Source organism: Papaver somniferum, chromosome 7 (genome assembly GCF_003573695.1).
Source record: "Papaver somniferum cultivar HN1 chromosome 7, ASM357369v1, whole genome shotgun sequence".
Lineage (NCBI taxonomy): Eukaryota > Viridiplantae > Streptophyta > Magnoliopsida > Ranunculales > Papaveraceae > Papaver > Papaver somniferum.
The window spans coordinates 60,296,434-60,310,737 of record NC_039364.1 but is presented as its reverse complement, the minus strand read 5'-3'; the positions used below and the strand labels follow the sequence as shown (position 1 = coordinate 60,310,737).

The 14,304-nt window shown below is 36.9% G+C and overlaps 1 protein-coding gene across 2 annotated transcripts; it reads right to left on the bottom strand.

Annotated features, from left to right (window-relative positions):
* Positions 1–7,384: 7,384 nt before the first annotated feature.
* LOC113297433 lies at positions 7,385–13,760 on the bottom strand. 2 transcript variants are annotated; one of them, XM_026545899.1, is made up of 6 exons: positions 13,527–13,760; positions 12,322–12,413; positions 9,929–12,171; positions 9,525–9,839; positions 8,380–8,473; positions 7,385–8,285 (listed from the first exon to the last, which is right to left on the bottom strand). In XM_026545899.1, exons 3-6 carry the CDS (start codon positions 10,009–10,011, stop codon positions 8,028–8,030), a joined length of 750 nt encoding a protein of 249 aa, XP_026401684.1. In that variant the 5' UTR covers positions 10,012–12,171; positions 12,322–12,413; positions 13,527–13,760; the 3' UTR covers positions 7,385–8,027. The 2 variants fall into 2 exon arrangements, with proteins under 2 accessions (XP_026401684.1, XP_026401685.1); XM_026545900.1 differs by having other exon boundaries at positions 8,066–8,265; positions 13,527–13,758.
* Between the last annotated feature and the right edge of the window lie 544 nt (positions 13,761–14,304).

Here is a 14,304-nt window from a genome sequence, read left to right as displayed (position 1 = left end):
TGGGATGATGGAGGAAACCATTTTTTATGCATGAGTAATTTTATTTAATTCTTTTATGACTATTTGCACTATTATGAATGGAATTATGATTTTTATTGATTATTTGTGATTTTTTCTGATGATGTATTCTTAATCCATGAGATTCTTGATGCATCATGCTTATGATTTACATATAATACTTACAAAATCTATTTTTGGCAAAGTAAGAGTCGGTATTTGTTATAAATATAAGCTTTAATTGTCTAGAATTAATAATTGAATCGCATGAGTATAAGAATTGGTGAAATCCTGAGTCCCAGTATCTCTTGATCCTGTGACAATTTTGTATATATTTTTGTTTTTAAATCTATTCAAGTCCGAGCATCGAATCCGTATTTACCGCAATCTTAATATTACAACAAGGGGTTACCCTCCTTATATAGATTAGAGTTCCAACGGCTCTAATTTTTGAAAATATGGCCGTTGAGGTTTCTGAAAATATGTCCGTTGAGGTTTCGTACCAATGATGCACTACGATCGGTTGCTAACGATACACGTATTCCCTCCGAATAAAACATTCGGAGGATAAAATTTTTTGTAAAGTCCGAATGTACGATGGCCCAAAAATCAGAATTTGGGAAAAACTGATAGTTTTCAAATTTTGAACTTGTAATAATCAGAAGTTAACTCAGTTACCAAAACTTCCGAATATGGGGTGTCTAACCTTCTATATTGGCCCTTGGAACCACCTAGAGCCATGGCATGGTTTGTTTTGAACTTGTAATATTCAGAGGATAATTTTTTTTGTAAAGTTCCGAATGTACGATGGCCCAAAAATCAGAATTTGGGAAAAACTGATAGTTTTCAAATTTTGAACTTGAAATAATCGGAAGTTAACTCAGTTACCAAAACTTCCGAATATGGGGTGTCTAACCTTCTATATTGGCCCTTGGAACCACCTAGAGCCATGGCATGGTTTGTTTTGAACTTGTAATATTCGGAGGATAAATTTTTTTGTAAAGTTCCGAATGAACGATGGCCCAAAAATCAGAATTTGGGAAAAACTGATAGTTTTCAAATTTTGAACTTGAAATAAGCGGAAGTTAACTCAGTTACCAAAACTTCCGAATATGGGGTGTCTAACCTTCTATATTGGCCCTTGGAACCACCTAGAGCCATGGCATGGTTTGTTTTGAACTTGTAATATTCGGAGGATAATTTTTTTTGTAAAGTTCCGAATGTATGATGGCCCAAAAATCAGAATTTGGGAAAAATTGATAGTTTTCAAATTTTGAACTTGAAATAATCGGAAGTTAACTCAGTTACCAAAACTTCTGAATATGGGGTGTCTAACCTTCTATATTGGCCCTTGGAACCACCTAGAGCCATGACATGGTTTGTTTTGAACTTGTAATATTCGGAGGATAAATTTTTTTGTAAAGTTCTGAATGTACGATGGCCCAAAAATCAGAATTTGGGAAAAACTGATAGTTTTCAAATTTTGAACTTCAAATAATCGGAAGTTAACTTAGTTACCAAAACTTCCGAATATGGGGTGTCTAACCTTCTATATTGGCCCTTGGAACCACCTAGAGCCATGGCATGGTTTGTTTTGAACTTGTAATATTTGGAGGATAAATTTTTTTGTAAAGTTCCGAATGTACGATGGCCCAAAAATCAGAATTTGGGAAAAACTGATAGTTTTCAAATTTTGAACTTGAAATAATCGGAAGTTAACTCAGTTACCAAAACTTCCGAATATGGGGTGTCTAACCTTCTATATTGGCCCTTGGAACCACCTAGAGCCATGGCATGGTTTGTTTTGAACTTGTAATATTCGGAGGATAATTTTTTTTGTAAAGTTCTGAATGTACGATGGCCCAAAAATTAGAATTTGGGAAAAACTGATAGTTTTAAAATTTTGAACTTGAAATAATCGGAAGTTAACTCAGTTACCAAAACTTCCGAATATGGGGTGTCTAACCTTCTATATTGGCCCTTGGAACCACCTAGAGCCATGGCATGGTTTGTTTTGAACTTGTAATATTCGGAGGATAATTTTTTTTGTAAAGTTCCGAATGTACGATGGCCCAAAAATCAGAATTTGGGAAAAACTGATAGTTTTCAAATTTTGAACTTGAAATAATCGGAAGTTAATTCAGTTACCAAAACTTCCGAATATGGAGTGTCTAACCTTCTATATTGGCCCTTGGAACCACCTAGAGCCATGGCATGGTTTGTTTTGAACTTGTAATATTCGGAGGATAAATTTTTTTGTAAAGTTCCGAATGAACGATGGCCCAAAAATCAGAATTTGGGAAAAACTGATAGTTTTCAAATTTTGAACTTGAAATAAGCGGAAGTTAACTCAGTTACCAAAACTTCCGAATATGGGGTGTCTAACCTTCTATATTGGCCCTTGGAACCACCTAGAGCCATGGCATGGTTTGTTTTGAACTTGTAATATTCGGAGGATAATTTTTTTTGTAAAGTTCCGAATGTACGATGGCCCAAAAATCAGAATTTGGGAAAAACTGACAGTTTTCAAATTTTGAACTTGAAATAATCGGAAGTTAACTCAGTTACCAAAACTTCTGAATATGGGGTGTCTAACCTTCTATATTGGCCCTTGGAACCACCTAGAGCCATGGCATGGTTTGTTTTGAACTTGTAATATTCGGAAGATAAATTTTTTTGTAAAGTTCCGAATGTACGATGGCCCAAAAATCAGAATTTGGGAAAAACTGATAGTTTTCAAATTTTGAACTTCAAATAATCGGAAGTTAACTTAGTTACCAAAATTTTCGAATGTACCGCACAAATCATTGTCATTTGAACTTGTCTAACTTAGTTACCCAAACTTCTGAATGTACAACACAAATCATTGTTATTTATCTGCTCTTCTTTACTTTACGACCGTGACTACCTCCCAGTCCTGCACGACCACGGGTTTGAGCAGCTTCAGTTGGAGCAGCTTCAGCGCTCGATGAAGCTCGAGTTCTTTTACCCGTCTTTGATACTGCCACCTTGGGCTGATGCCTCTTCGTGACTTTCTCCCCAAACTGGGCAGCATAATCTTCGTTATCCATATTATCAACTAGATCTCTAGCCTCTTTGATCTTCTCAGCTGGCATGGGATCTCCGCTCTTCAGGCATGCAGTTAACATTTTGGAAACACGCTTGAACCTATTCACCTGTTTTTTATACGTAATGACATAACATCAAACGGTAATTACCTAAGATTTATAGGAATAATACAAAATGAACAAAAATATAAGAACACGCACCAGTTTATCATAACCAGCTGGTTTGTCTTTGATGATACAATTATAACTTGAACCCGCTGCAGTAGTGTTGGATTTGATTTCACGGATAACCAAAGGATGTGATACCTTGTTATACCAACTCATATAGTATGGAGAATTTTCATCACCTCGGGTGGTTCGTCTACCAGTGTCGATAATGAAGTCATTCCTCTTATCCCAGTTATCAAGAACAGTAGGTGGACCTGTGTGAACAATCGTGAGATTATCACCACTAGAAGAGCACAACTCCAACTCCAATTTGTAGTAATCCCCCATTTTCTCCACAGGTTGCTTTTGTATATACCCGTGTTGTCGCATCACCCTAGAGGGGTTATACATCACATATCCTGTGGGGTGCCACAATGGTCCAAAATAGGTCCAAAATCTCCCTCATGCGAATCAACTGCTGCTCTTTTGTCCTAGAACGGTTGTCTTCAAATATATACTTTGTTCCTCTAGGAGTACCTTTGCACCACCCCGGGTTCTCTCCGGCCAACTTCAGGATAGGGAATTGGTCATAGATCCATGCCTATATACATAAGAAACCAAGTTTTAGTAAATAGATTGTGTATATTCGGTAGTAATTTCCAAACATTATTTCCGATTATATATAATCGGAAATACAACTGAGTACCTATCCACCGAATACCAAACATTCGGAAATAAAGATGGATCATTTCCTACCGAATATGCGTCATTTGGAGTTCAGTAACCTATAGTTTTTCTGGCATGTATATTCGGTTCTAATATCAAAAGAATATTTCCGATTGTATATAATCGGAAAACAAAGTAAGTACCTAACCACCGAATAACCAACATTCGGGAAAAAAGATGGATAATGTCCTACCGAATATGCATCATTTGGAGTGTTCAGTAACCTATAGCTTTTTTGGCCTGTATATTCGGTTCTAATATCAAAAGAATATTTCCGATTGTATATAATCGGAAAACAAAGTAAGTACCTAACCACCGAATAACCAACATTCGGGAAAAGAGATGGATAATGTCCTACCGAATATGCGTCATTTGGAGTTCAGTAACCTATAGCTTTTCTGGCCTGTATATTCGGTTCTAATATCAAAAGAATATTTCCGATTGTATATAATCGGAAAACAAAATAAGTACCTAACCACCGAATAACCAACATTCGGAAAAAGAGATGGATCATTTCCTACCGAATATGCGTCATTTGGAGTTATGGATATGCATCATATGTATTGTCTACCGAATAACTATAGAGTGAGTTATAGAGTTAAAGAAAAAACCTGCAATAGAGCCACGTTCCCGGCAACTTGGCAGGTTCCTAGCCTCGAAGCCTTTCTCAACTCTTCCATCAAGAATGCTAGGCATGCCGTGCCCCAAGAATAGTCACCGACTTCATGGAGAGGATCCAAAAGTTGTATAAGGTTGGCGTCGATCCGGTTGCCAGAAGTATTGGGGAATATGACACATCCCAATACACAAAGGAGATATGCGGTGGCAGCGTGGTTCACTTGCTCATCAGTTAACGTTCCATTCTTTTCCTTCTCCAAGGTGCCTCGGAACATATTCATCAAAGCTGTAATGTTGATTTGTCTTGTTCTGTAACTTGCATGCCTCCTAAACTCTGCTGTTGTTGTCTCTTCATCCCAACCTAAGCACTTTTTAGTTAGAGCATAAAGTTGTGCCCAACTTAACTGCTTTGTGTAGTTACACTTCACAGCTGTGCCTTGGTCGGGAAGGTTAAGAATCTGCACAACATCATCCGGAGTAATCGTCATCTCCCCAAACGGCATATGGAAAGTATCGGTCTCAGGATACATTCTCTCCACGAACGCCGATATGGCCACACGATCATGTTCCAACAATGAATTCTCGGCGGCATTAGCTAACCCCGAGTTGGCAACAATTGACTTGAACCTTTAACATTCACCGGCTAAAGGCCACGCAAGCATTTTTGTTGGTGCGGCGGTAGGTTTGAGTAGACGGACCGCATCTTGATGATCCTATTAAAGTACATAAAAAAATCCTTAATACAAATATTATGATATAACACATAGACAATACATTAATAAAAAATAGTAATTTTATTACCTCGGTTTCGTATATTTCTCTGGGCCATGAGTCTTTGTATCCAAATAGCAATTTTCCTCCATCCGCCGGTAGCCCAAGGATTGTGCCTGCTAGAATACCCTTGTTCTTCAAGTGTTGAGGGACAATATGTGATGCTTTCTTAGCAATATCCTTCTTTACACCATCTTTTCCTTTTTTGGCTTTTTGGGTACCACTTGGTTGTCCTTCTTCTTCTACTCTTGGCACTGGATCAATTGGTTCAATTTCATGGTGGGGTGTAACTTGTGGAGCAGTTGGTTCTGCACTTTGTTGAGCGGCTTGTTCAACACTTGGTTGCACCCCTTGTTCACTGCCTTGTTGTTCTACACTTTGTTCAGCACTTGGTTGCACTCCTTGATGACTGCTTTGTTCTTGTAAGCTTTGTTGAGCACTTGAATTATCTTTGGCGCTCCTTTCCCTCCTAGCACTAGCTGTCACTTTCTTCCTCCTTTCTCGACTTTGTCTAAACAACAAAGAAAGGAAAAATATTTACAAACTATACAATCGGAAGACAAAGTATGGAAATATAACCCGAATGTACACATTCGGACGTAAAAAGACACATATTGTTCCCGAATACAAAACAATTGAAAGCTAACTAAACATATTTACAACCGAATATGCATCAATTGGAGTTCAGAAGCTCTAAATTTTTCATCCTACACAATCGGAAGAAAAAGTACAAAACTATAACCCGAATAAACAAATTCGGAGGTAAGAAGACACATATTTTTCCCGAATGAAAAACAATCGGAATATAACTAAACATGTTTACAACCGAATATTCATCAACTGGAGTTCAGAAACTCTAAAATTTTATCCTACACAATCGGAGGTATAAAACATTATATTGTCTTCCGAATAAATACTGGCCCCAAAATGGGATTTTTCCTATATCAGAAATTTTGAGATTTTTTCAATATATATATTCGGTAGTGAGTGTACTTCCGAATACTGTGTGTCTACTTAAATATATTCGGAAGCCAAAAAATTCATCCAACTACCGATTATTACCAGTTTGTATCCAGGAAGATATGCCCAACAATATTCGGCAGATAACCAACAAATATATCTCCCGAATACTGTCGATGTTCTTGAGAAACGAAGAACACGACTACATTCGGAAGTAAATAAGCATGAATATCGCCCGAATCTGGATAAAAAATCGAAAACCCTGGAATTTTTTTTTCTCGATTCGTCGAATTAAAGCGAAATAAACACCAAAAATGATAGATTCTTACCTAATTGGGGCCATTTGAAGTTGACGAAGTGTTTGACTATCGGAATCGCCACCACCGACTACATTGTCGGGTACTTGTTCTTCGCGTTCTTCGCGTTCTTCTTCATTTGCAGCAAGAATTTCTTTATTTCTTGCTAAAATCCCAATCTTTGGATCGATACCCCGAGCAACATTTTTGGTTCTAGGTCTGTGGGTTTCATTTCCCTTATCCATTGTTTTATAAACGAATCGACGATGTTTTGATTTTACGATTCGCGGCGATGTTTCGGTTGAACGAGGAAAGTTTTTTTTCTTCCACAATCGGAAGATATGAAACTGGAAGAAGAAGAGTTGAAATGAGTAGAATTTTTTTTGATTTGGTTTTTATACGGTTTTACCAGAAGGGCATTTATGTAACTTCAATATCATATAGGGTACCCCTTCACTAGAGTCTTTGGATGGGTATAAATTGATGGCCCCTAAATCCTTTTGAGTGGCCCCTAAAAACGCAAGGCTAACATGCTGGGCCCTCTATCCCAATATTTTCCTTTTCTCTTCAGGCTTAAAGCGCCAACACCAGGGACAAAATGTTATTTGGAATTGGCACTTGCATCAAAGAAAAGCAAGAGAAGTTTGCGAACTTTAGTTAGGTAAATTTAGTTAATTGAATTATCATCACATTTAACACTACTCAACAAATCCCCAGACCGCAGAAAAATAAGATGAAACAAGAAGAAGAAAAATAGTAAAGAAAAGCCCAACCAGAAACTGAACTTCGACCAAAGAAGAATGTTAAAATCCAACAACAATAATATATATATGAACCATTGTGAAATCCTTGAAAGATAAAAAGCTATTGCTCTAATCCTTGAAAGATAAAATGCAAATAACTAATATTCTAAATCTGAATCATCGCCAACAGGCACGATGTCTTCCTCGTCCACCTCTGAGTCATTATAATCAACCAATGTTTCATCTTCTTCCTCGACATCAACATCATCATCATCATTTGCAAGTGCGACAAGTACAATATCTGCATCTACCAACTCCGCCTCCATATCATCTCTGTAGAGTTCACCTATTCCAACATTATCTTCTTGTATGACTGATGATACTGTTACTTCCCCAGTTTGTTGATAAACACTTTCTTCGTCTTCTTCTTCTTCATCATCCATTTCAGGAACATCCCATATATGTCTGTGATGCATTTTTTGAACCACTTTCCAATCTGCTACAAATTTATGATCATCCAGGTAGAACACTTGTCGTGCGTCCGATGCAATAACATATGGTTCATTCTCATACCACGTAGTACTCACATTTAAACATGTCAAATCATTATCCGTTTTAATATTTTTCTTCCGTGGATTCATATCGAACCAATCACACTTGTCCAGGTATTCTACCTCTATAATTGTCCAGGTATTCTACCTCTATAATTGTCCAGGTATTCTACCTCTATAAACATCACATAATCTACCATAAAACTCAATTTCCTTACCTTGAAATTCTGCATCAACTACCAATCCACTATTTTGGGTTGTTCGGCGAGCTTCACGTTGTTTCGTATGAAACCGCACTCCATTCAGGTTGCAAGCTGAACATGAGTTTGCTCGTAACTCAAACCCCAAAGCCAATGAATACAATTCATCGGTAGCTTCTGGTGAATTTCTAGAACGCAAATCAAACATCTACAAATTGTTTGAAAAACACTACTGAACAAATAAATATACAACAAATGATCACAATGTATTAAAACTTGAGACAATGAAATTTTCCACATACCCGATTCTTAAACCAGCCAGGAAATTCTTTTTGTTGCCGTTGTGACAGCAAGTTATCATTATTTGTCTCCTTTTTTAACTTCTCCAAGTGTTCCCTATATTTTAAAACAGAAAAGTTATTCGCATAGAGTGTAAACAAAAAGAGTGTCCATTCATTCTAGATATGGTTTCAATCTAGCCTTCTAAAGGAAGGACAGCCTAGACCAAGCTTATCAGCTCCTGCGACAGTTGTAGAGATATTTAAAACCATTCATTTTGCTTAAGGAGATATGATTGCTGCACTATGACAGTACATTCTTCCACTCTTAAAAGCAACCAAATCCAACATGGGGTAGCATAAAAAGAAATTCTGACTTAATTCTATCAATTAAGCAAGAGGAAGTAAAAGGAAGTACAAGTCTAGTAGTACTATAGTAGTAGTGGTGAGAATAGGTATCTCTCGTAAATTCTATCTCTAAGGTAGTAATCTTTTTTATGATATGATGATACTGGTTTAATCAAAGCTGTAGAACATGGTGTTTGGGCTGCAACTGATGCTAATCATATGATCTGCAGAGTATGTTAATGCCGAAGTTGATTCTATTTCAGCACAAGGTATGTTTATAATCATTGTTAAAGTCTTAAGTTATGATGGTTGAGGAACTGAAATTCAAACGCAGTGTCAGAGAGTCAATGAATACATGCCAGCATATTCAATGTTTACAACGTGAGATAGATATTAAGGCAGGTGCGACAATTCTGAACCCCAACTCAATTTACAAAATAATACCATTATGTATTCTTGCAATCAACAGACTTGGTGATGCAAACCATCTACAGTCATAATTTAATGGTTCTAAGGGACACCTAATATTTTTGGGTACAAATGGAACTCATCACAGAAACGCCTCCAACATTAGGCTGAGGAGAAGAACAGATGGAGACAATCAGCCATGAAACTGAAACTTAGATTATGAATTTTTTTCTCCTTGAAACCGTTTCATAAAGCGAGGTTACAACCTAAAGAGTGTACATGTTTACGAACAACATCGAATAAAGATCCACTTCATTAGGTCCTAATCCATGCTCCTAAGTTTGGAACTAATGTGTAAACATAATAACCACTGAAAATAATCTTTGAAGCAATTGGTTGACAGTTTTACTTACTTCATGTAAGGCTGCACCTCTTCGCAATTGTTAAGGATGTACCAATGTATCTGATCTCGTTCTTCTGGTGACAATGACTTTATATCTACAGCACCAGTTGGGCGTACTTTTTGAGCGAAAACAGATATTGCTCCTTGGCGTCGCAGACTGCCATCTAATTCATCATCATTTCGTTCTTTCCGATTAAATTTGGTTTCAGTTTCAGTGAAGTACATCGAGATGAATGTCAAACATTCATTAATGATGTAAGCCTCTGCAATTGAACCTTCTGGGCGCGCTTTATTTCCAACATAGCGTTTAAGTGTTCCTAGGTACCTTTATATATATATACAAGAAGGTAAACATCAGACATATAATTATTGAACAAACTTATAGAAAAAGCATTAAAAACAAGTAAAACATACCTTTCGATTGGATAAATACAGCTATATCCAACTGATCCAACAAGTTTCGCTTCCCGTGGCAAGTGAACAGCCAAATGAACCATCACATCAAAAAATGCCTGTGGGAATATTCGCTCCAACTTACAAATGATCAATACAATATCCTTTTCTAATTTATCCAGGTGACTCACAGTCAAAGTCTTAGCACATAAATCATGAAAGAAATTGCACAATTCAATTATGGCAGTACACACATCTTTGTGAAGATAAGCACGAATTCCAACAGGAAGAAGTCTTTGTAATAAGATGTGGCAGTCATGGCTTTTCAGACCATGTATCTTTCCATCAGCAATGTTAGCACACCTCGATATGTTAGCCGCATAATCATCTGGGAACTTCACCGACTTCAAAAACTTACAAAAATCTCTTCTTTGTTCTGGTTTTAATGTATAACATGCTGGGGGCTTTTCAAATTTATCTCCCTTACGCCTTAGATGCAAATTCTTTCCTAATGTTCATATCTTCCAAATCTAACCGAGCTTTCTCTGTATCCTTGTTTTTCCCATCAATACCTAACAATGTTCCGACAATGTTATCACATATATTCTTCTCCACATGCATAACATCGATCTTATGTCTGATTTTGAGATGTTTCCAATATGGAAGCTTGTAGAAGATACTCTTCTTCGTCCAGCTCAGTTCTTCCTTGGAACGCTTTCTTTTCTTGGTTGAGTAACTCGGATGTTTTCCAAAACGATTCATCCCAAGATTCTGCATTTGCTGCAACAGTTGCTCCCCTGTTTTCTCTTCCGGTGGATTCCGATTTTCTTTATGTCCATTATAAAGTCTGCTATCTCGCTAGGCATGACCAGGATTCAAGAACCGTCGATGACACAAATAACCTATCTTGCTTCTCAGTTTTCGTGAAGGCGGATCATTATTACACACTGGACAGGCGAGATACCCTTTTGTACTCCAACCAGATAAATTAGCGTATGCCGGGAAGTCATTTATGGTCCATAACAAGCTGTACGCATACATAAAACTTTTCCTGTCGAGACATCACGAGTTTCCGCACCGACTTCCCACAACTCTTTTAACTCATCGATTAAAGGGCGCAAATACACATCAATGTCATTGCCAGGTGCTTGCGGTCCAGGAATAAGTAACGACATCATGAAAAAAGGTTGCTTCATACACTTAAAAGGAGGGAGGTTGTAGGGCATCAGTACCACTGGCCACAAGCTATACGCATTGCTCATATTTCCATAGGGATTAAACCCATCAGTAGCAAGACCCAACCTCACATTACGAGGTTCTGCTGCAAACTCTGGATACCGTGCATCAAAATCCTTCCAAGCTTCAGCATCAGCTGGATGCCTTAGAACACCATCTTCGACATGTCTTCCCTTATGCCATCTCATGTCACGAGCTGTGTGTTTTGACGAAAACAGTCTCTGCAGTCTTGGTTTTAAAGGAAAATAACGCAACACCTTGTGTGGGATCTTCTGACCTTTGCCGTCGTTAAACTTGTATCTAGATTCACTGCATACCGGACATTTGTCTTCCTTCTCATACTCCTTCCAGAATAAAGCACAGTCATTTTACAAGCATGAATTGACTCATAACCCAATCCTAAACCCTTCAACATTCTTTTAGCTTCATAATATGAACTGGGAATGTTGTTGTTCTTTGGAAAAGCTTTTTTAAGTAACTCCAGATGCATCTCGAAACTTTTATTACTCAGGCGGTTAAGAACTTTGATATGCATTAACTTTACCAAGAATGTTAACGATGTAAAGTCCTTACAACCAGGATATAGCTCTTGCTTAGCTTCATCTAATAACGCGGAAAATATGGCAGAATCAGCTTCACTAGTTTCCTCCCCTCCATCCTTTCCATCAGAAGTGAAAGATTCAACATTTTCACGTAACATCTCAAGTACAGCCTCATGTTCATTCCCTATAAAAGTTGTTTCATCGTTATGGAAATTGACAGAACTTGACGCTGACTGATCTTGTGCAGGGTTGTCTTCTTCTCCATGATCAGACCATATAGTATAACTAGCTGCCATGCCATACTTAAGCAAATGATTCTTGACCAAATCTAACGAAACCGGGTCTTTTCCATTCAAGCATTGTTTACAAGCACTTGTCTTTCTTGATTCTTATGAGATGATTTTTGGTCATCTCAATAAAAGAATCAACACCTGACCGAAACTCTTCACTCAATTTGTTGAGTACCTCTGTCCAACTTTTATCTATCTTTAATTCAGAAAGGAAAAAAAAAGGTATTACAAACACATACTAGCATACGTGGGCAGAAAGAACATGTATGTATGCATGTGCAGATATGGTGTTGGAAATAAGACCAACACAGAGAGGTAAAAGAGAGGTAGTAAAACAAGTACTTACCATGGTTTCTTTGCTTTATTATACCAGTGAAAGATCCTGACCAGCGAACTTACATCAAGCCCTTAGAGCCAGAATAGTGATTCTACAATACCCTGCATCAAGAGACAACTGCTTAGACACACGAGTAATAAATAATAGTCCATACACCTATTTAATCTGTTAGAACCAAACTCAGAAAACTTGTCACTGTTTCTGTATTCTATCAACACCAAACTGAAGGCTTGGGAAACCAAAAGAACCTTAGGAGTTAGGAACCATATTATACAGATATAGGAGTGCGTCTATTAAATATTCATATAGTTTTAGAGTAGCTCCTATTTACAAAACAGCCGAGAAAACATCACCTCAAAAGATATAGACAAACACGAAAAACAACTTCCAAAAGAAAGTTGCAAGATACTAAAATACTTCACTCCACCCACATGTAATATTCATCTTCGTTCTTTTCAATTCCTGCTGCAGTATTATTACCTTAATTCCGCTATGCAAACCTTATGATTTATGATCCACTTGGTATACTTAAAGAATCGATCCTAACTAACAGCTACTCTTCCTCTTTCATTTATATTTGACTGGAAACTTAAAGCATCTTATTCGTTTGATCTAGCTAGGAAATACAAAATTTAATATCTTCAAGTTCAAGTTTATCTACAGGTCAAGTCCAAACTACCTAATTCAAAATAACGGAAATAGAGATGATACAGATAAGGCAAAACCTAGAGTTGCATCGAAGAGCTACTAGGATTCTTCAAAGTACAGCTTTTCGTTATGTTCCAAATCATTATTCAAGGAAGCCAGTATAGTTAGATTGGTCTACGATACATTTAAATCCACAAAATTCTAACTAACAAATTATGGCCAAAGTAATCAAGAGTCTTATCCTATCTGACTTCCCTAAAATTCAAGCATTAGTTCAGTATATTTCCAGAATTCCAACAATCACCAAAATGCAAAAACTAAACAGCACATCAATACAACGTTAAGAATGATTTAAATGATTTAAATTTGATAAAGACTCAGAGCTAATAAAAGATCCACGGACAGCCATCAAGTACAGTTGAAGAATGGCGATCAAATAAAATTGGTAGCCATCAAGTACACAATAAAGTTGTCCCTACATGCATCAATCAGTCGTACATAATTCGCAAAGCAATTGTTTAGTCCAAAGTACAAGAAAAGTGATCAAGAAACTAGAAACATCATACCGGAATAAACTTGCTTTAGAAATCGAAAGTCAGAACCCAGTTTCTAACCCATTCAAACTCTTAATTACTTAATTAATCTCCACCATTCATCATAAATTTCGGTTTCGGATTCTTTATTTCAGGGAAGAACCGAGTTTGTGAATAACAGGAAAAAAAAAAAAAGATTTCCCAATTTTTTCTTTTTTCTTTCGAAAGCCCTAGAATCTAAGCATATGGGAGACTCCGTCGGGTTATGGACTGGTGTAGCAAAATGTAACATGATAAGTTTCTCTTTACTTATTAAACCGTTCAGTTATCCAAGAGACCCACATGGAGACTTGGCATGCCAGAACTAGCTTGGACGCATCGAAATCTGATTGTAGTAAATTCTTACCGAGGCAAAATATCTTCTTTTTAGGATTTTTTTTAATATAATTAGTTGTAGGATGTACATGTAAAGCTAATGGTGAGCTCGGTATTGAAATCATACAAATTTTGTTACTATTGAAAAATTACATAGCTAGATTTGATGCTAGTAGTAAAATTCATGTTTTTTTTTTCATTAGATTAGGTTTGGTTATCTAAAAAAGGGTTGGATCACAACTTGGTGCTCGGCTACCAACTATTTTCTTGTAATCTTTTGTCTTTTAATGAATAGATATTAATAATTTATTAAACAAAATAATAATAATAAAAATAAATAAATATGAACATTGAAAATAATAAATTAGGAGTCATACAAAGCGTTGGTTGGAAGCCTAGTAAGAAGTCGAGCACCAACACCTTTTTGAATAGCAAA